Raw genomic sequence first — 23,882 nt, forward strand, 5'->3', positions numbered from 1 at the left:
TTTTACCCTGACTAGAGTGAGGGTCCTTGCTTGAACAGGGGGTAACCTGACTGTCAACCAAAGACCCCATTTCTAACAGCATGCTATCCTCAAATTAAACATAGGGCCTATAGGCAGTGTCTCCCATCTGGAAATCTTGGCTGTCTTTGGAAACAGTGTCACCTCGCTCTTGTTATGACAGCTTCCACTAAAGCCACGGCAGGTTCAGGCCGGTGAATTCAGTAAGTTTCAGTAAAGAGCGCAATGAATCTGAGAAAAACGTCTTAAAGGACAAACTTGTTTTAAACATCCTATAGGAGATCACTTACCTCCTAGAACTGAACCAAGATTTCCACCTACACAAAATACTGGATTTAGGGTGCCAAGGAGCTTATCAAAGGCCAGTGTCCACCTAACCTGGGCACCGTTGTTTGGTGGTCAATGAAAATGGAGCACTGGGTACAGATCAGAAGCAGAACAGTTCATGCTCAATAAGATACCCAAGTCACAAATAGTTGTACAGGTGCTGGAAATGATCTAGCATCCACAGTATATACCGCAACATTACCAAGCTCTAGGACCTTATATCTTGCTAAATGTTTTACATGGTCAGAAGTTTAAGATGGGGGTGTGGGGGTGCTAGCTCGTCTGACCTTAATAAGTAAACTTACAAGGGGACGGAAATAGGTTGATGAACCTTTTGACTCGCAATTAAGATGTTTTTACCATATATCCAGTACATATTCAATAATCAATACACAATATCAATAATCACCAACAATAAATAACAGTAATAATCAATGGAGGCAGTAACTGTCACGCACCATGAGCTTTCAGTCATGAATAACCACACCTTTTAGTAGAAGTTAGAATATTTATTTCCCTATATTAACAATGCTAAGGTCATGTAGATTAAACTCAATATCAAATGAAACACATACTGAAACAATACTGGCTGTCCAAAGCGGCGGAATAAACGTAATCTAATCAAAGCGTGAACTACAACACATTCTAAGGTTATGGTGCAAATCAACAACAAAGTCAACTGCGTCAAAGTTATTATATATATTCAAATTCAGCAGAAAAATTCATAAAGCAATGAATCCCTTTTAGCACAATTTCATGAATGAGGATCCTTAACTAACATCGGATTAGCATCAGCATGTTGGGGTTCATGCAAAATAATTTAGTAACACAAATTTGGAAAAACATCTAACTATGGCTCTATTAAAACAGTGCAGTTGGTACCTAGAAAGAAAAAGCAAATATTCATAATGATCAACGGTCTAATTCATAATACCTATCCTCAGTGTGGAGCAGCAAGCAGACTCAGTCTTCGTCCTCAGGGCATCAGTCCATCAGCGGGGCATCGGGATTCAGCATCAAAGTTCAAAACATGCAAAGTCTTTAAGCATTAAAGTTAAGCATGTCTCTTGTCAAGACGCATAAGGGAATACTGACCTTTCGGCCAGCAAGAGAATGGGCAATGACAGTGTCTTCTCTCAGTGAACGTCATGAAATCAAAACTAGCAAAACTATTTCCCAAATCCCTATTGGTGAGTTAATCGCATGTTCACACTTTGTCCAATAAAACTAAAACTCCAAATCTATGAATTCTAACATTACTCCATTCACATGTCGTCGATAGGTTGTCTTGCAATGTCCTCATCATCCGGCTTGTCAGGTAACAATATTGTTGCAGCTTCCACTCCAGTCAGTATCTCCATTGTTCTTCTCCTGAGAAAGTAAGTCTCACATGTATTACACATAAAATGTTACATTAACAAGAACAGCATCTTCTAGCAGTCGGTTCTCATGAGACAACTTCCGCTATGAGCACATTTAAACAATGCAAAATGAAATCACAGTTTAACTCTCTAGGACAGCCATTTATTCAACATTAAGAACTACAGCTTTGACATGAGGCCTGGGAACTAGGCCAAGACATTTGCTAAGTTAAGGCCTACAATTAATAAAGCTGGAGCATAATGCATAACCCTTAATGTGACATATTACTATGTTAGTCAAACATATATTCAACATTTCAGAATATTAATTCAATAGTAAGTACACTTTGTGAACATTGGCAGACACTCTTCGTAATCACATTTTCAAATGCGTTAATTATTTTCTACATTATTATATTTTCTACGCAAATCACTTATTCGGAATACATGAACACTCGTTAATAATTTTTATTAATACACCTGCGCTAGCAGGGGCATCCACAGACCCAGGGGCACAATCTAGTTCTCAGCAGCAATTAGGTAATATTGATTTAGAGCTTTGGCTCCTATCATGACTTCAAACTGCCATATCTCAGGAACTCGAAGGGCTAGTAAGAGCTTTCAAATAGCTCTAGAATGTAGGTGAGCAGTCCCAGACTTTGGCTTATGACCTATGGTGAAATGCGCCCCTAAACATGGGTGATTCAGACCCTCACAATGTCATGAATTTTCCTGGGGTGGCTTAGAGTGATAATACTTGCCACATTTTGTTTTAGAATGTTACCAGCACTGGTGCTGGGCTGGTCTAAAGGGCAATCAGGCAGTGCCCAATGGGCTGATCTGACAGATCTGTGTCTGCGTCGGTGTTTTAGCAGTTTGTGGGCCTGTTTTATGGTCGGTGGGCAGGTTTTTACTGTTGACATTCCCGATATTATTACAGACATTGCCTGCAACAAACACACAAGCAGGCCATCTCCCATACCTTGCAAAATGCTCAGGCAGAGTGTCTTTATAAGTTCAAAACTAGCTTGATTTTCAAAAGAAGCCCACTTTTTTTTAGCCATCTGGTTCGCTAATTGTGGGCACTTTTATTTTAGTGCCTGATCCTACTTTTTGTCCCAGTTGGATCCTGACCTGCACTTTCTTAACCTTCTTAAAAAACAATGGTCTTTTGTTTGGTTCTAGCCAGATGGGCTGACGCTCCCTGTAGCTCCCAGCCATCTCACTTATTTGAGACCTGTTCCATGCTGGCTTTGGCCAGCTGAGACTAACTCCCTGTTCTCCTGTTCAGAGGTCTGATTCCCTCCACCTATCAAACTATCTTCTTTTATCAAGGCAGGTCACAGCAGTAGGACGTCCTCCGGCGTTATTGGCTTGTCCCCAGCGTTGGTAAAAACAGCAATTTAGAAATCTCTGTCCCTGGTCAGTTGCCCATCTGTGGGAGTGCAGTAAACGTCTCAAGAAGTATAGGTAAAAACAGTTTTTATCTCAAACCGGAGGCACAGGTATGAACGCTGGGCCATTCAGACTGAGTGAGAGAAAATTCATAATTCCAACCAATCATACAGGGGATCATCCATGCAGTCTTTCGTCCTGGGCTTTCACAAGAGGGGAAGAGCAGGCACCACTGTTCCACAAATGTGGAGTCCCAGGGAGACAGAGCAGGATCCCTGTGGCGGGAGTTTAGTTTGTTATTTCCAGTCTTTGGCAGAGCATGAAGTAGGCAGGATGACCTGAACCGACACTACACCTTTATAGTTTTCTATGAAGACTGTTAAACATTTGAAAGTGAAAATTTATAATTGTTAAAATGTGCAATCACATTTGAAATTATTTGCAAACGTTTTATGTCGTTATAAATCATTTCTCTATAACTTATGGGAAAAATGCACTTTTGGTCAGTGTTTCATGGCTTACATTATATTCACAGCTGAATTAGTGTTAAGTAATGACTCCCTTCTCTATAATTGTTCCACAAGCAGCAACCCAACTCCTAATCATGTTTCTAATTTGTTCCAAACGTTTCTGATTTGTTCACAAAGAGCTCTTATTTTAGCTGCAAATGTCCCTGTTTCTCTCAAACATTCCTTGCCACCATCATCATAATCTTGGTTTTCTTCCCGTGTCCCTGATTTTATTTCCACAAATTCTGTATTTCCTTTCAAAGTTTAATGATGTTTTAGTAAATGTCTTTGGTGTTTCATCTAAGTGTCCCATGTGTATAACACATGTTGCTGATTTCAATACAAATGCCCTTGTTCTCATTCTAAATGTATGTGTCCTTCATGAACGGTCCTAGAATTTCCTTTTCAAAGTACATAGCTTTCCAATTCCTACAAGTTAACAGTTTTTTCAAAATGTTCCTCATTACCCAACTGGCCTTTCTCAATAATTTGAATAATTTGTCCTGGGCTAATTCTGAATATCTTTGGTTTTACTTAAAAATGGTCCTAGTTTTAATCGTATCTGGCCTGGGTTACTGGTTTGAATTCCTGTAAAGCAGGCTTCTCCTTTCAAACTTTCTTGGTTTACAGCTTGAATGCTACAGACTTGAATGCTACAAGAGATATGTCAAGAGATAATGCAGTATTGTGTGCATGCAATATGAATGGTTATTGTTGTTATTGAATGTTGTGCAGTGTAGGTCATTGCCAAGGATAGCCAGAGATCTTACTGATGCTCTTCTTATAGGATTCAGTTCCAGCTCCCAGCTATGGAACAGGATTTTATTTCTCCGAAGAGGCTAAACCTACAAGGTCTGAGCTGCAGATTATATCTACGTTTAACAAGGATGAAAGCTTCCCTAGACTGGGAGTGGACATGGCAAAGAGCCTTATGGATGAAGAAGAGAGCAAAGGTAAAGGATCAGGAATTATACTATTAAACTGGTTGACACTTGTGGATCTGAAATTATACTATTAAATGTTTGACGCTCTAGGATGGGGAAAGATACTGTTAGAATGGTTGACATTCTGGGAGAAGGAATGATACTATTAGAATGACCTGTACTCTGGGATCAGGAATGGTTCTATTAGAATGGTTGACACTCTGGGTCTGTTGCAAAATACCTTTTGCCTGCCCTAAATTTTTCATAGGTGCACAAGAACTTCAAATCAAGGCATGTTACCATTACCCCACAGTCTCTACCTTGCAATGCTTTTAACCCGAAATCTTTACTCTGCAGGTATTACCCGCAGCACTTTATCACGCAGGTAACAAATAAAATAAATTAAAGAAAAAAATATATATATATCTATCTATATATATACATATATATATATATATATATTCACTAAAAAACAAAGGTTACAGGGACGTTATAGTTAGGATCAGACTTTACACGCACAAACCATAGAAATTCAGCTGAGTTCTTTCAAGGAAAGATAACTCATGCCTAAGGTAACTTAGGCTCTCACCATGCACAGTTTTCTCAGCAATAATTTTGCTGCAAATGTTACAGTGATATTATCAATGATGTCAAAGAAAATGTCATGAGTGATGTAATATCTCGAGTCACTAACAGTGCATGGCGAGGGAGCAAGTTATAGTTACCTTAGGGCACAAGTTATAGTTACTTGAAATAACTAACTATAACAGCTGAATTTCTATGGTTTTGTGTGTGTAAAATCTGAACCTAACTATAACGCCCCTGTAACTCTTGTTTTTTTTGTGAATTTCTGAGATTTTTCTTTTACTCTGTTTCCTAACTATAAGATCCCTGTAAACTTTGGTTTCTTCAGCGAATTTCTAGTTTTTTTTTAACATTGCCCATTGCAATGCATGGCGGAGTAGGGGTTGGATGCAGGGCCTGTCTCCCTAACTTCCTTATTTACTGTAGTATCCTCAGTATAATATTGCTTCAGTTTTCCACTTTAATTCTATCAAGATGGCATTCAAATGTGGCATAATTGTGGCCTAAAATCAGATTGTAAGCACTCTAGTTGCTCATTAGAACATTGTAAGCTGCTAGACATCAGGTTGTTAACTGGCAGTCTGCTGCTGGTGTTGAAAGTGCATGTTTCAGTCCGCATGCCAGAGTGTTTTAATTAAGTTGAAGAGAAAGATATTTGAGAACTCACTTAAAACTTGCTAATTTTTCTTTCTACAGCACACACCATAATTCCTATGACAAAATGAACCCCTCAATTTGTTCCTTTCAAAACTAAATTCTTAAAGTTTTACCAGTTTAGTTCAATCAAGATGGCTTCAGGTGTGCCACACATTTGCCATAAGTAGACTGTTAGCGCTCTAGTTGTTCTTTAAAACACTCTGGGAAGCTGTTGTAGAACAAGGGAATCAACTTACAGGCTTCTCCTGTTGGAAGTACATCAGGAAGATGTTTTAGAACTCACATAAAATGTTACCTCATTTTTCTTTCTAGAGCACTAATCATGATTGCTATGACAAAATGAACCCCCTCATTTTGCTCCTTTCTAAATTAAATGTTTTAAGTTTTACCAGTTTGATTCATTCAAGATGGCTTCAGGTGTGCCACACATTTGTCATAAGTAAGACTGTTAGCGCTCTAGTTGCTCTTTAGAACACTGGCAGGTTGCAGGCAGTGTTGCCAGATTGGGCTATTTCCCGCACAAATGGGCTACATTTTTCCCATTTGTGCGAGAAAATAGTCAACTGGCGGGAGGCTATTTTTTGGGCTTCTTTTTTATTGTTGTGCAGATTTTTTTTCCTCGGGCGGTGCCTCCGCTCCAGTGCAAGTTCATTGCCATCATGGTCTATGAACTTGCACTTTGGACGCGTCACTCACGTCACTCATACTCGTCCGTCACTGTCTCTGACGGTCACAAGTCTCAGAGTGTGCGCCTATGCAGCAGTACAGCGCGCCACTGCGCTGAGATGACTGACAGACAGCCACACACTGAGCCTGCCAGCCTGCCTGCCAGCCTCTGCGGCAGCGCACCGCGGGCTGCGCCTGCGCAGCACAGTGGCGGCTGCGGCCTGTGTAAGCCAGGCAGCGCTGCACACTGTGCGCAGTGAAGTTGTTGGGTAGGTGGGTTCACATCGACAGTTCACGTCACGTCATGTCACTGCATCACTCACTCTCCTATGTGAGTGAGAGTCAGAGTCGGTGTCGTGACTCATGACTGACGGTAAATCGTCGCATGAAAATTGTTGTTGGGGCAGAGAGTCAATCTAGGAGCGCTACAATTGACGCCCCTGCAAAAAATTATTGGCCTGCCACTGCAGCATTATTTAAAATGCTGGCTGCGACGCGCTGTCTCTCACTGGCTGTACACGTGCCATGTGGTGGTGTCTTGTGTGTGTGGGTGGCTCTTCTCTTGGCGCCGTGAGCCTCAGCCTGCACATGTGTGGTGGTGGGCCCCCCTGGAAAAGTCTCTTCCTGAATTGACGCCAGCCCCAGAGTGCGACTGCGAGATTGGGGCCCGAGATACCCCCCTGGCCCCTTCCCGTTGTGTTGGTGCTACCTATGGCCCCTGCCTACACTGACGTGCGGCCGGTTGGTGCGCAGCTGCGGAAGACAAGGTAAGTGTACCTTAATTTGTGCCTTTGTGACTTGTGAGTAGTTGTATTCCTTATTTGTAATATTCAGGGGCTAATTATGTATTGAGAGTGCATAGGATGTAAAGCATGGCAGGATTGACTAAGAATGAGTGGCATCCAGGGTGGCATAGCCAGTGCTTAATTTGTAAATAAAAACGTGCCGGTGTCCAAAGCTCTCCTCTTAAAAACGCGGCTGCTGCAATTAAATGTACAAACATGGAATACTAGGGCAGCTTAATCCTGAAGCCATGTTGGGCCTCTTTAGTCCTTTTTAAGTCAGTCCCTGCCATTTCACCTCACTCCTGCAGCTTTCTGCTCTCTCCCTTTCTGGCGCTCTTTTTCATTTTTGCATTCCTCCGTCTTTCCCATATGTGTCTTTTGCTCGTAGTAAATGCTTGAGGCAGGAAAAAAGAGTGCCGTCCCTCAAAAATAAGTGCCGGTGTTCTGCACCGGAAACAACAAGCACAAATTAAGCACTGGGTGAAATCACATGAAGGGTGGTGATGACAGAGTTATTGTTTTCGTCTCGTAATGAAAGGGGGTTACCAGCTGAGTTGTGCAGTGTGTGCTTTGCAGGGCATTTAAATAAAAATAAATCATTCAGTTTGGGTATTACTTAAACCGTTTTATCTGAAACCTTTTTGCACGTTTGGTAGCAGTCTATCTTATACTGCCAGTAATGCAAGTTTAACCTAATGACTTACATTTGCACAACACACAATTCTTTTTGGCTTTTTGGTTACACACAGACCTTTCAGTGCATTAACTAATAGAGGTTTCATAATATACAGTGATTAACTTAACTTTTTTGTTTTTTATTTTAGGGCATGAGTTATGTATGTGGCTACCTCAAAGAGATTTTTTTTTTTTTAGCCACACGTTTAACCTTGCCCCATTGCATGCAGCATCACTGTTCCCATACTTTTTTTAATGCACTTTGAGCTGTGTGCTCAGCTGATGTATTCATTTATTTCACTCCAGTTGCAGGCAGTGCAAGCACAAATGTGGTCTCATTGGTTGAGCTAAGCGAAATGAGGGTACATGGTCAGTGCACAGCCTCACTGCCTGGTTCTGTTCGTGATCTTAGTGCCTAAATTATTGACATCACTTGTAGTCATGCTCTGCTCAGCGTAGCCATTGCTTGCATTTGACACAAAACACTAGCCTTTACCAATAATTTAAGTTCAAGTTCACGGAGTTTGGGTCACTGTGTTCTGGCCTCTGGTAGCAATTTGCAGAAGGGTATCTATCGCCTCACACAAACAGCCTTTTTCACCTCACACAAGGATGTATTTTTCTGCAGGGCCCTGTTGACCTCCACTGTCCAGGATAGAGGTAGCCCGCTAAAACAAGTGTAGGGGTAGTGCCTGAGTACGTCTGAAGGAGGCAGGAAATGAGTGAAATGTTGGTCTGCTACCCATTTAACGAAAAGTCCAGAAAGTAGAACAGTAGTAGAGCAGACTGCAGATACACACTGGAAATGCTAGATGGCTACTTGCATTTCACCTTTATCTACCATATGCATCTGAAAGGCAGTGAAAAGAACAAAGGTTGTGCTTTGAATCTATTTATCATAGGTTAATGATGGAGCTAATGTAGCAAATGTTATCTTTGCATGTTGGGGCTGACATATTGGGATTAACAGGACTTGAACTGTAAAATGCAAAGGGAAAACATGATTGGGTCTGCTTTCCACATACTTGAGTTCGGCATGAAAAGTTAAGTATGAGGGGTAGTCCATTAAGATGTATTACTTTTTGCTGTAATCGGTGAGTTGTTGCTTTATTATAAAACCAGTTTGAAAGCTAGAGCATACCTCTTATTTAACCTTGAATACGAGGGAGTTGCTATCCTTTGGCTCATTCTCCATTTCAAAACACGACAAATCCAAAGAGTCAATTGTCTGCCCTGAAACAAGTCACTTGCCCCGGCGTGTGTAATGCAATGAATAATCTAGGCACTGTGAGTTTCACATATTTGCTTACTATAGAAATTTGATTTATGCTTTAAAATGTTTGCTTCAGCCTACAATTGCATTAGTTCAGTGTTAAAAGTTTGGGCTACTTTTTGGTCTGGGACCGGTTCATTTGGGCTTACTTTGGGCTGGTCGTTCAACAGCTTTGGGCTATAGAAGGCTTTTAAAATCTGGCAACACTGGTTGCAGGAGAACACAAGGGAATCAACTGACAGGCTGTTGGAAGTACAACAGGAAGGTATCTCAGAACTCAATTAAAATATGTCCTAATTTTTCCTTCTACAGCAGTGGTTCCCAACCTTTTGACTTCTTCTGTGGACCCCTACTTTATCATTACTGGAACCCGGAGACACCCACTGAAGCATTACTGGAATCCGGGGACCCCCCCCCTGCTGAGTCATTACTGGAAGCCAATGACCCAGGCCTTAACAGTGTTGATTTGAACTGCAAAACAATACACAAAAAACACAGGAACAAGTATTTCATCAAACACATACACAAACGATAACACATTTTATTTAATTAGAAAACAATTAGCTTTTCTAAATTCAATTAAAACCGCACATCGTCCATACTATATTCTGTTTGATGCACCTACAGTGCTCCCAATAATCAATCTGAGGATATTAATTTGACTTTTAGCCTCCAATGTCAAATTCCTTTACATTTACATTATGTTTTTAAATGTTCAAGTGTGCATTTATCCACTTGTTTTATATCCACTTTATTAACCTGTTAATATTAGTTAATTTTCTAAGCAGACATGGACCCCCTGAGGAGGTTTTGCGGACCCCCAGGGTCCCCTAACCACAGATTTGGAACCATTGTTCTACAGTACTAATTATAATTTCTATGACAAACCTCATTGTGATCCTTTCTAAATTAAATGTTTTAAGTTTTACCAGCTTCATTCAATCAAGATGGATTCAGCTGTGCCACACTTTTGTCATAAGTAAAACTGTATACATATGACTGAGACCGATCGTGTGAATTTATAGAAAAAATGCTCTCGTTTTAGCTTCTGGAGCACCTTCCATAACCTCTATGGGACAATCATGATAAAGCAGTTTTCTCTCAAACATGATTCATGAAATCCCAGAAGGGTAAAATCACCTTGGGACACATCACAATTCCTAAAATGAGCATGGTACTATCAACAAATGATTTGTATTGTAACAAATATTTGTTATTGCTCTCTATATGTTCTCCCTTTTGTAACTCTCAAAACCTGCCATTCACTACAATGCATTTCAATGGATGCTATCATGTATCTTGGTCCCAGGATGATTGCCATCACTTTCTGGTTGAAGTGCTGACAGCCAATCAGATCTCATCATGAGATCTGTGCTTAGGCTCTGCCCAGATATGCCAATTTATTTTTCCTTTAATTTCTTGAGAACTACTGAATGGATTTACACCAAATAACAAAAAGCACTCTTTCTGGATCAAGAGCTACCTCCCTGCCAAATTTGGTGTAATTCTGTCTAGCAGTTTGGGCTGTAGTCATGTCTAAAATCTCTATGGGAATTAAAATGGGAAACACACTTTTTTTGACCCCCCTCTTTTTCTCGGCCCCCGCTTGATAGATCACTCCAAAACCTTCCATGCACAACAAGATTTTGGGGGGGGGAATATTTTGAGAAGAATTGTCAAACGGCGCCAAAGATATAGCCAAGTTAAAAAAATCGCTTTTTATATGGAAACTAGGTCGTAACTATAACTATCTACTGATGAATGCCAGTTATAGTTAAGATCTAGTATATCTATATCTACATATCTATCTATAACCTAGGACAGGTTTTGCATACAGCGTGTGTTTAGTAGATAGCTTTTCATACTCTGTGGTGTATTTCTTATGCGATTCACTGTCTGCAAACAGTGTGGTACAGAGTAAACTCTCTCCATAGAGAAAACAGTGTTAACAGTGCCCACTTTTCTACTCAGATCCACTTCATTTCTCAATGTAGGCTCAGTGACTGTCAGGGGTTTGATACAGGTAAAGAGTGTCTGTAGTAGGGAATTAGTTATGTAACCGTGCTTGATTATCTAGAGGAACTTAGTTTACCCAGAACAGCTCTATATAGATCAAATACAGTGTGGAGGAAAGGTTACCCTTTCATTTGTGGTTCATGTCAACATGAACTGAGCTACCCATGTTGAAAATAACAGATGCTTGCTTTACCTATTGGAGGTTGTATGTATGATAGCAGTAGAGACACTTCATATTATTCCAAGCTATTTTGCACTTACTTTCGCAGCTCTGATGGTAAACCTGTTTAAAGAGAAATGTGTACCAAAGAAACTTGGATGATGTCATCAGTAGTGCCATCAACTTTGTCATTTGAAATGTCATAGGTGATGTCATACAACTTACTTCAAAACATTAATGTCACTGCCAAATTCACCTCTTATTAAAGGGATGGGGGGCCGCATAGCCCCACTCCCCAAGCCTTCTTAGGCTCTGGGGAACCCACCCCTGGTGCTACTCTTTTAAATAAAGGGGAAGAGGGCCCGCATGGCCCCCTCCCTGGGACGATTCTGGCCCATGGGACCCCATCTCCCAGGGCCTGGCGTTATTTGGAGGGGAGGAAGCTGCATGGCTCTCCTCCCCGGGATGATTTTGGCCTTGGGGATCCCATCCCCTGGGGCCGGCATCATTTTTATGAGGAGAGACGTATGCGTGGCCCCCTTCGACTGGACGATTTTGGCCCCAGGAACCCCATTCCTTGGGGCCCTGCCACCCTTTAAAGGTTGGTGCCCTCCCAGGGTAACCACCATAGTAACATTGAGGGCTACGGGGGGAGCTGTCATTGCTCCCGCCCACAGGGAGCAGCTCCTAATGCCACGCACACATCCAGTCACACATTCATTCACACAGTGAAAAGTTTCAGCACTCCGTCCATCATCCTTTTATGCTGGTAAAGTTGTCCTGGAGGCAGCTAAGGATCCTGTCTAGGCCTCCTGTCTAGGGCAGCAACTTCAGTGGCTGGGGAGCTGTCAGACTACAGTGACTGCAGCACTGAGGGGATTGCAACAGACCAAACCCCGGACAGGGAATGTCGCACTTTGAGGTGCCGGACCAGAAGGGAGGAGCACCGGCAAGCACGCCGGTGGCAGTGGGCCTGCTGAGGTCCACTAGGAAGGGACACTCTTCAGAGTAACTCTGAGGCCCACATATTGCAGAGCCGGGCCCCACAGCAAACAAACACCCTAGAAATGATGGGAGGATGAGGTGACAGTCTGCAGCTGGGCCACTTTCCATATAGGTGGTCCGCAGAGGCCTTCGTCTGTGTCGTCGGAGGATTGAAGGGGCACACGGAGATACCAACAGTCTGCCACGTAATATCTCCGCCTTATTCTCCCTTCTGAATACCTGAATGACCTGTGGGTTGGAGGTGAAGGAGGGCCCCTGCATACCCGCAGCTTGAAGGGAGGGGGGAACAGTGCACTGGGGAAACGGCTGCTTGCCTAACTGTAAATCAGTCCACACTGACCTCTAGTATCCTGAAGCCAAGGGCACATATGGCAACTCCCCACTGATAGGGGAATAAATACAGACAAGTGAGTGTGCCTGCCCTTACTATCTACCTGCCCCACCACTCAATCCAGCCGAAGGGCTGGCAAATGGGGAGGGTGGGTAATAACATAAGCTTGAAGTGATGGGGAGAACCCGTGCACCAAAAAATGGACCTCAGGGAGAAATGGCAGATTGGGAGCAAAACGCGCATGAACGGGTAGGGGGGTAATAACATAAGCTTGAAGTGATGGGGGGGACCTGCGCACCAAAGAACGGACCTCGGGGAGAAATGGCAGATTCAGAGAAAACCATGCATGACCATGCAGAGGTCTCAGAGGATCCCCTGGCTAAGCACACAGCGATGATCCTGGAGACACCAAGTCAGCGTGGGAAGGTCAGATTGCGACAGAGGTTACTGAGGTAGGATTCCAGCTAGAAGATCACAAAAACTGGCCAAGGAGACAGAATCACAACTTAACACCATACACCTGAAAGCCAAAGAAAAGACCTCATGTCAAGGTATGCGATATGCAGAGGGAGATGAAGATGCTATTGGACCACATGGAAGATGCGGAAGGCAGGTCTCTCGGACACAGTGTGAGCCTGGTAGGAGTTCCTGAGGGGCAGAGGGCCCAAGTGTGGAATTGTTTGTTGAACAATGACTGGAAGATACTGTAGTAGAAGCAATCGTCACGTTTTTTTCAGTTGAAAGGACGCACCGAATACCAGCGAAGCCACCAATGCCGGGTGCAGACCCGCGCCTAAAAATAGCACAACTCATGAATATCAGAGATAGAGGTGTAATCCTGCAGGCCTCTAGCAAACATGGCCCATGGATGCTAGGAGGTCGTGAAGTAAATTTGTATCCGGACGACACCACCCTGGTCCAGCGTCAGAGAGGAGCTTTTGTGCCACTTAAAAATATCCTGCGCCAGATGAACTTGAAATATTCACTAATATTCCTGGCGAAGCTGAGGACTGTGCATGGGACAAGGCCCACTTCTTCCTGACAGCACAGGAGGCATGGACATGGTTGAAACAGCAGGATTTGTGGTTGGGTCCACCACCAAATACTCAGAGAGTACTTGGATGGCGATCAGCACCTTCCAGACACTGGAAGAACAAAAGAGCCAAGCCACTACTGATAAAGGAATAAATGAGAGCAGAACTGAATAAGATGGTGCAAGAACAGTAGCTCTACCTGACCAACAACAAATGGAGAGCACTGATTTTGGACAAAGAGAGTAGTGGTTCAGAGCGCTTTGAGACTGAGCAAGATACAGAAGAAGAGATTGCCAAAACTTATCCCCAATGTCTGCTGCGGATCTTGGGTAGGAAAAGCTGGCAAGACTAGAGAAAGGACCTCCGTGAGCCTTGTTGCCCTGGACAAACTGTCCGAGAGTGAAACCACAGGTGGACAGATGTGCATGCAGTATCGTCAGATTTTGTATAGACTCTGTGACCCTGAAAGGCAAGGACCTTGGGAAAGTAAGTGAAACACTAATAGACTGTGAAACTGACAAATCAGAGGCAAGATCTGTGACTTATACACAGCCTGCTTGCTGCGCCCCAGCCAAGGTGCCAAGAGGATGTTAAATGTTGCTTTATTTGGGGTTTACACATGCCTTGAATTGAGGGATAGTCAGTTGCAGGATCATGGCACGGTAAGGCAGGTAAAGGGGTTGTTAGTGGGGAAGTTCACAGAGCATCAGAGTATCATCACTGCAGGGCAGAAGATGGGTAGGTACACCAGGACATGGGGGAGGGAATAGGAGACTAGGAACTTGAAGCTGCCATGACCCATACACCGCATTTGATGTTGCTAACGTGGAATGATAACGGGTTGGGCAACAAGGTGATGAGAGGCCTGGTCAGCAAATCAGTCAATAGATACAAAATTGACATAGGCCCTCATTACGACTTTGGCGGTCTTTTTCCAAGACTGCCTAAGCAGCGGGTGCCAGAAGTCCGCCAGTGCTAGCGGTCTTCCGACCACCATCTTATGAGTACTGCAGGATTTCAGCCACATTTTGGGCGGAAATCCTCCAAAAGTCGTGCTGGTGGTCGGAGGCGCATGGGAGGTTTCACCACCGGCCCGCCCCGACCTGTAATACGGCCTGGCGGTGTCCTGATGGCGGGTCGCTACCGGCAGTGGAAGTGCCCGTTCCCTGCCGGACGACCTCCTCGTCAGACAAGGTAAGTCGGGCGTCCAACAGGGGAGGGGGGTGCATAGGGTGGTGGGATGTTGTGTATGTGTGTGTGTGAGTGTGTGTTGTCTGTGTGTGCGCATGTATGTGTGTATGCGTGTGTGTATGATTGTATGGGTGTGTGCATGGGTGTGCGTACCCATGTGTGAATGTATGTGTGTATGTGTGGTTGAATGCGTGAATGAATGTTGAAGTGAGTGAGTGTAGGGATGTTGAAGTGAGTGCGTGTATGAATAATGAAATGTATGAGTGTAAGGATGCTTATGAGTTCATGTGTGTATGGATGCTTGTGAGTGTATGCATGTATGGATGCTTGTGAGTGCATGCATTTATGGATGCTTGTGGGTGTATGCGTGTATGGATGCTTGTGAGTGAATGTGTGTATGTCAGTGTTGGTGTATTCGTGTATGTGAGGTGCGTGAATGAGTGTATGTGGGGTGCATGTGGGTGTCTGTGTGCGTGTATGCAGGGCGCTGTACTAGAAGGGGGGGTGGGGACGCTGTTCTGGTAGGGGATTGGAGGGTTGTGGTATGGAGGGTGGTGAAGGGGTATTGGGCTTGAAGAGGGGGTGGGGGAGTCGTCTACCGGTGACAGGACTGGTGACTGCCTGTCACCAGTAGCCTTTCCACCAGGGTTTTTGAGGCGGTACTACCACTGGGGAAACCCTTTTGGAAAGCCGGCTCATAATACCACGGCGGTCTTCATTGGACCGCCAGTTCAGTGATGCTAATCTCTGGGATGGCGGGTCCAAGCGCCCTGACGGTACAGACAGGGAAGTGGCGGGTTGGCAGAGGCCAACCCGCCACACTCATAATGTGGCGGTCTTCACCGCCAGTCCGTCGGCAGTGAAGACCGCCACCGTGGCCCTGGCAGTCAGAAGACCGCCAGGGTCATAATGAGGGCCTTTATGTGTGAAGGATCCTTCTGGAGGCGAGTGACGGGCAGCTAGCGAGTAGCAGATGTGTTAGCAGACCACATGGAGTTCTTTTACAATACCAACTTCCTGGCCTTGGATGAGGAGGTGTTGGACTTTGTTAATGATTGTCCAGTGTAATGTCTCTGGCTGGACCACAGAAGGGATCTCAAGGCTGAAATAACAGTGGAGGAGGTGGCATTACCAATGGGAAATATGCAAATAGGGAAGGCTTCTGACCTGAATGGGTTACCTATATAGCTATTCCGTAAAATGACCAGACGAAGTTCGGACCCCCTGCATTCAGCTTATTTAGCAACATTTGAACTAGGGGCATTGCCAGTGAATCAGAGAACAGCAGCAGTCGTTCTAATCCCTAAAGCTGGGAAGCCTCGAGATCAATGTGAGTCGTACAGGCCGATATCCTTGTTAAACGCAGATAAAAAACTTTTGGCAATGGTGTTAGCCACAAGACAGCGAGCAGTGTTTATTGCACCCGAATCAAAGCAGGTTTATGCCCGGGTGTTCGACTTATCTGAACTCATAACAGCTGCATAACACTATTGTAGAAGAAGAGAGGCTAGGTGTACCAAGGGTAATAGTGCTGATGGATGCCAACAAGGCATTTGATTCAGTGAAGTGGTCCTATCTGTTTGGAATCCTAGCTAAAATGGGGTTTGGCCCTAGATATATACAATGGATGAAACTGCTGTACGAAAGACCCAGAGCTAGAGTGAAACTTAACAGCTGTGTATCCTGAGGCTTCCAGGTGAGTAGGGGCACCAGACAAGGGTGCCCGCTGTCACTGAAGCTGTTCATGCTGGTGATAGAGGCACTAGCAGCATGGGTACACATAGATGTGCAAGTATGGGGATGGCCAAGAGGTACAGGATGGGAGGAGCATTTTTCTTTATACGCAGATGACATCCTATTGTATCTAACAAATCTGGAGCAATTGCTTGCTCTCCTAAGTGATATCTTCCGGATCTCTGTTAGATACTCCAGCTTTATGGTCAATTTGGAAAAGTCCCTACGGTATCCAGTAAGTGGTTGAGAACAAGTGGGGGCATTGCCTCTTCCACTACAGGTGTAGCCCCAGAGATTCAAATACTTAGGGATTTAGATCACCAGGAATTCGGCCACATACTTTGAGGCAAACCTGCTGTCCATAGTTCAGCGATTAGAGGGAGATGTGCAGCACTGGCATATGCTGCCGCTGTCCCTTACGGGCTAGACAGCTATGTTAAAGATAATAGAACTACCCCGGCTTCTTTATGTTCTTCAGAATTGTTCGTATAGGGTCGCAGATGCTCTGTTTGCTGAAGTGGATGCTATGGTCAGAACGCTGCTGTGAATGGGGGATAACCTTGGATAACAATGAAAGCCCTCTTGCGCAGCAAATACGATGGAGGCATAATCATTCCGAACATACGAAAGTACTATGAGGCGGCGCAGGTTGGAGTGGTCAATGAATGGGCTTATTCAGACTGGGATGACCTGGCCTTCCACATAGATAGGAAGGGAATGAGAGACTGGAGCTACCTCCATGCACTGTATGGGGGAACAACAGATCCACAGGCATGATCCGCGGCGAGGATAGTGATGGACAGTTGGTGCAGACTGTTCAGGGAAATAAAGTGGGATAAAAGGCTGACTCTTGAAATTCCACTGTGGGAAGGTACCAAGCTGAGAGCAGTGTCTGCTTTAAGGAGTATTCGGGAATGGGACGCCATTGAACTTTCCGCATTGGCAGATGTCTGGGATGCAAATGGTGTAGTACCGTTTGACCATCTGCAGAAACAATATAAGATGACAGTTTCTCAATGGTGGAGATGCAGACAGCTGAGGCTCGTGCTCCGGAGTGCATACCCAGTGAGGAAGAAATGGGGGAGGGTCCTGGATGGTCGAATTGGTGAAAAAAAGCTCACTCACCTATTGCACTTTAATGAGATGTGAGATACAGCCCCTCCTCACACTACTGCAGGGGCACTTGGAGCAAGACGAGGACGAAGAGGCCTGGCTTGGATTCCCTGCGTATGTTGCGATAAAGACAAGTTACCGTCTAATGCAACTCAAAATAGTACACAGGACATACTAATTAAGGGCCCTACTCCACAAAATAGGGAGAGCGGAACATGCACTATGCTTGCGTGGTTGTGGGATGGAGGGCACACTATTTTACCTGGGAGGACGTAAGCAAGTACCTGGAGGATGCAGTTAAAATGCCCATGGATTTGCAACCCAGGCTCACCCTACTTGGTATTTCAGGACCCTCAGCTTTAACACGGGGTCAGAAGACACTTGTTAACTTGGGCTGTATGGTAGCCAAGCAGGATATAGCTAAAAAATGGGGACATGCCCTGCCCCGATATAGGGACTGGGAGATAGGTATGGAACACTGCAAGTTGATGGAAGACATGCATAAGAAAATTTGAAATAATTTGTGTTGGCTGGCCCGGACAGTGGCCTACATGTAATAGACAGGAAGCCTGCATGGGTGGAGACACTTGGCAGTAGGGAGCTTATGAGACAGATATTAAGACTAGTGAAAGGGTCCATGTAAGAAAAGAATCAGCATGGGGAGAAATGTGAGACATGACGGCCCGAGAGGTGGTAATGGTAGGGAACAGTACACAACTGGGCTGAGGTGTTGAGGAGAGGGTGGGATGGTGCAGGACAGACTACAGCGAGGTGCGGAGATATCAGTGTTCCGAAAATGCATATTTTATGGCCCCTTTTTCAAGATATACGGAAAAACACAAATGCAGCTCAACGCTGGATTCTAATGTAGAGGTTGGTACCTCTAGAAACTACCCCACCAATTAATGTGCAGACTCATAATGGTTACCTGATGTTTGTTGTGTGTGAAAACGCAATTGAGACTGTATGATCTTGGTTGTTAATATGTTATGGCCATGTATTGATACTCTGTAACCGATGAAAAGTTACATACAAAAATAAAAATCCTTATATAAAAATTGTAGAAATTCACTGTAAAAACACAAACCACCTGGAAAAATATTTTTTAGGTGGTGAACAAAAGAAACGGCGCATGCCCGCCATCTGTAATTGTTTGACCTCTGGAAGTGCACTGGATGAAGTATAGAGAAGTAGGAGTATCAATGAAACACTTTATTTCATAGATTTCCATATTTGAATATTCCTGTGAATTTTTGTGACTCCTAGAATGTGGAAATCATAATTGCATATCAGGCCATCCAATACCGATTCTTGTTTTATGTTCATTCTCTATAGATGCTTGGTTTATGTTCATTATCTATGGAAGAAACGTGTAAAAATATTTTGCTTAGCACATTTTTTTCTGGAAGATATGCCTTATATCATGTTAACAAATATGAACATGGTTATTTATATTTAATTATCTGTTCTCAAAGAAATTGGTATTTTGGAGTCTAAACAATTAAAGTTTCTGTAGAAGCAGAGTGGGTCTACACAAATTGAGTAAAAGCATTTTGCTTTCGTTTTATTTTTTCCAGAAGATAGGATGAAGTAAACTGTTTAGGTAATCGTTTATGCAATAACCCACAAAAATGAAAACAACATAATCCCAGCACTTCCAAAGTCACCGAATCCCAGTTTATTAGTCATTCCCTAGGCTACAGATTGTGAAACCACAACCTGGTTTATGCATTTTATGTGTCACACTTGTATTATGAGTAATGCTCTTTAAGAAGACTTCAATCGTTTTTTTTTAATAAAATAAATAAAAATGAATAAACTGAATGGGTTTTCTCTAACACGTTATAAGCACTTTTAAGAAATCAAATGCTTTGTAATATTAGAAGACAGTCATTCTAACATATGACTTACTCTGGAAAGAAGAAAGGAAAATACCTTATCCTAGGAACTTTTCCTTACTATTTCCCATGTGCCGAGCGTTCCCTTGGCACTTTACGTTTACCTAAACTATATCCACGAGAAAAACCTCACGCCTTTCCCAGCTGAGAGCAGCTGAGATGCCCCAACGAGACCCCTCTCTTGTCGTCAGCTGTCCTGGGATGTCTCATACGTGAGAAAGTGCAGGTCAACCTGCTGTGCTCCGCGACAGCCCCCGGGGATTGGCTGTGATCTCAAGTACCACTCAGTCACGTGTAAGTAACTTTCAAATGCACACAGCATGGGGTAACAGAACCCATGGTGAAATATGTTTGCTCCTCCTCAAGATCAGATAACACGTTGAATAGAAAGGCGAGCGATCTGGGCCTGGTTTGCACTGTCTTTGGACGCTGACTGCTTTGCCATTGTAGTTAAATTTTATGTTTTAGATGCTACGTTTCCCAAAACGTGGCAACTTTACAAAGTATGTTCACAAAGAGCACTTGAAAGCCGAGGACGGTAAAGTGAGAGGGTACGATGCTTTCTGGAAAGAATTTCGAGCCGATTGTGACTCATTCATCTCCTTCCGGGTAAACTTAGTTTGACCTGTGACTTCCGGTTACAGGAGAGTTTTCTCAATGCACGCCTTGCACGAAATATGGAGATTTACTTTCATACCCAGGAATACTCGAAGTGGGCGGTGGATTTACCCTTGGTCCCCTGAAGAACAGCATTATTGGGCTGCTGTTCACTTGATTGAGCACCCACCAAACATTCATACAGCTGTTGAACGCTTAAATAGGCAAACAATCATTTACATTTAACTGACGTAAAGAAAAAGGCAAAAAAGATATACTTGCACCGCTTATCATTAGGAACACTCAGCAGCAATCATGTAAGAATATGATAAAATCTCTTAAACATCCCAAAAAATGAGTGGGGAGAGGATATGGTGTAACGACCAGAGATGCAGAAATTGTAGCTGGGGAACCAGGTTTGTGTCGGCGTCCGCTCATCATCTTGTGATTCTGGACAAATCTCTTAAAATCCTTGCCCCTACCAAAAACGAATGTGTCCTTGTATAACTTAACTGGTGCTCATGTAAAGCACTCCAGTACATTTGGCTCGAGTTTGCGCTATGTAAAACTGCAAACAGTGTGTTTTTTAACATGCAGAATCGTTTCACCCTAGGATATCAAATTATATCACTGCATTGAGAGACATTTTTTTTATAGTTATTAAACGGGGGCGTGGCCAGCAAGATGGCCGACCGGCAGCACTAGAGGAGTGCTCCCGGACTCGGAATCCTCCGCGATCCTGCTACCCTGGGCCCCCGTGAACCCGGCAGACGGGTCTTGGAGCCCCCTGGAGCGGAGGGGGGTGGGCGAGGAGAGCACCAGCAACCGGAGTAAGGCGTCCTGATCGCACCGCGGGGGGAGCGCATGTGGTGAGCGCCTGACCACAAGATGGCAGCTGCGATCGCGGGCACGTCTTGTGAAATCAGTCAAAATCGGCTGATTGCAAAGCACGTGAGGCGCAGTTTAGGGGGAGTGACCCAGTCGGGGGGGGCTTCAAGATTTAGACTCAGTGGTGCCCTGGCGCCGTACCCCCCCCAGCATCCCTCCTCTGCCTGAAGCTGGGGGTGTCCCTAGGCCTGGAGGCCCATCATAGTAACTTGAATCCTGCAGGGTATCGGCCCTTGAGCAGCTGAGGAGGGCGCTTGGGCTGCCGGTGACGGACGGAGCTGCGCTGAACGTGTGAAGGTAGCTGGGGACTGTCGCTGGGCTTGTCCTGGGGAGGTGCCCCCTTCTGCGGTGGTGTTCCGATTGGGCAGGCCTGTATCGGCTGGCTCCTGAAGTGCAGGACTGGCTGGTGGTGAGACAGACTCATTGAGTGGAGGACGATGCCTGCGCTGCTACTGCCTGTGCCAGTGTTTGCTCTGTAGTGGTCTGGTGAGGGTGAGGCAGTTGGGGACCAGGCAGTGGTGCGTGGCGAGGGCACGAGGTTCGACCACTGCTCTGCGCCTGGTAGTTTGGTGCACGGCATTGGGAGTATTCGCTTGTAGCAGGCGCCTCGTCAAGTGCGCACCATGGGCAAGGGCAGAGCGAACAAGGGAACTCAGCAAACACGGATGGATCAATACACAGCGCAGAATGCAGGAGCGAGTCTGCAAAAAGACCCCCCCCAGCCCCTCGGAGAAGGGAGCGAAGCCCACCGGGGCGCAAATCCTGGCTGCTATTGAGTCATCTAGCCGGGCAACGCAGACTCAGATTACGGCCATAGCGGTAGTTGTCAACCTGCTGAGAGCCGATTTGAGGGTAGTGGCGGAACGATCAGTGGCTACTGAGCAAAAAGTGACTTGCATGCAGTCTGATGTGGACACACTGAAGGCTTCAGTGGCCATCCTTGAAGCTCAAACACGCAAACTGGAAGTGCGTGTCGAGGATGCGGAGGGTAGGGCGAGGCGCTGTAACCTCCGTGTAGTAGGCTTGCCCGAGGGAGTAGAGGGGGCGAATGTTGAGGCCTTCCTGGAGGACTGGATCCGTAGATCATTGCCTGCTGTCCCATTGTTGGCTGTGTTTGTGGTGGAGCGTGCGCACTGGGCATTGGCGCCGCCGTCGCTGCCAGGAGCCCCTCCACGTATGATCATAGCCAAGGTCCTTAACTATAGAGACCGCAATGCAATCTTGCAAGAGGTGCGCAAACATGGAGATCCCACATTTGAGAATCACACTATCCGTTTTTTCCCTGACTACACCAGGGCGGTGCAGCTCCAACGACAGTCATATGCTGGTGTTAAACGTAAGCTAAAAGACCTGGGCTATACTTATATGTTGTTGTATCCAGCCAAGTTGAAGGTTCTTCATGCGGGCCGTTCACATTTCTTTCAATCTCCTGAAGCAGTGTGGAATTGGTTGGAGCGGAACGATGGAACAGGAACGCCGGAATCCCTGCGGGGAGAGAGTGGTGGGAGACTCTGAGGGCAAGAGGAAGTGCGTACTGCAGTGTGCAGAAGTACCAGAGGCCATCGTGTCGGCCGTGGAAGCCGAGTGATTGTGCGCTCGGACAGTATTCTGAGTTTTGAGCGGAGGAGACAGGAATGTGAGGAGGCTAAACTATTGGTACAAACTGTCACATCGGAGGTGTCCTCGCGCTCCGGATCCCCCTGTGTCATGAGTGGTTTGTCTCCAGAGGGGGAAGCCGAGGTCACCTGAATGATATACTGGACCTTTCGTTATGTTGGAATCAAGTACTTTGGTTTGGGGTCGATGCTCAGGGTCTTCCCTCTGTTGTCTCTCCTCTTTACACTTTGTGGATTGTGGATGTGTGGAGCGAGATGTATCCTACCTCTAGAATATTTTCGTGTTACACGCCCACACATGGGGCTTACAGCCGCCTGGATCGAGTCCTCCTTGCCAATGACGGATCGCTTGACGTTCGCCCTGTTGCTTATTATGTCCGGTTCTTATCGGACCATGCCCCTCTCCTTTTGGAATGTGAAACTCACATACCCAAGCCTGCAAACCCCCTGTGGCGTCTGCGGCCAGACCTACTGAGTGATCCCGAATATAAACAAGACCTCCAAGGTGTGCTAAATGGTTATTTTAGTACAAATTGGAGTACGGCTACGGCCCGAGGTATCGAATGGGAGGCATTGAAAGTAGTTATCAGAGGGGAAAGCCTCAGTAAAACGTATGGTATGAGGAAGCGCTTGGACCAGGAGCTCACGCAACAGGAAGACGTATTGACAGCCTTACAGCGCCAAATAGATAATGGCGATGCTTCGGAATCGGCTTGCCTTGAGCTGTGTGGCAGAATTGTAGAACTCTGGGATAGACTGGATAATTATGTCCGCCGGAATTATAGGCAGCAGCTGTATCTGGAGGGGGACCGTTCGGGGCATATGTTGGCTTGGCTCCTAGGGCGGGAATGTCCCGTTCCTATCATCCAGATGCTCTGTGGTCCTTCTGGAGAAAAGATTTTGGGACAGCTGCGGGAGCACCTGCAGGCTATTTATGCCGCACCATGTGGTGTAGGTGTGACCCGGATACGGGAGTACTTGGATAGTCTGGGATGCCTCGCCTTACGGAGGCACAGTCGGAAGAGTTGGAGGGGGAGCTGTCCTTAGACGATCTGGTGGAGGCGTCTGGGAAAGCACCTGGTCCTGACGGGCTACCAGTCAAATTTTACCAAACTTATCCCGCTG

General features: G+C 45.2%; 1 protein-coding gene across 1 annotated transcript in view; it reads left to right on the forward strand.

Moving 5' to 3' along the window:
* Positions 1 to 1,405: 1,405 nt before the first annotated feature.
* The window catches only part of LOC138283656 (uncharacterized), a 426,145-nt gene continuing 403,668 nt past the window's right edge, over positions 1,406 to 23,882 (forward strand). Inside the window, exons 1-2 of the mRNA XM_069221591.1 lie at positions 1,406 to 1,535; positions 4,405 to 4,563. Coding sequence (XP_069077692.1) covers positions 1,406 to 1,535; positions 4,405 to 4,563 — 289 coding nt within the window. The remainder of the gene's footprint in view (positions 1,536 to 4,404; positions 4,564 to 23,882) is intronic.

The sequence above is a fragment of the Pleurodeles waltl genome, chromosome 3_1 (genome assembly GCF_031143425.1).
Source record: "Pleurodeles waltl isolate 20211129_DDA chromosome 3_1, aPleWal1.hap1.20221129, whole genome shotgun sequence".
NCBI lineage: Eukaryota > Metazoa > Chordata > Amphibia > Caudata > Salamandridae > Pleurodeles > Pleurodeles waltl.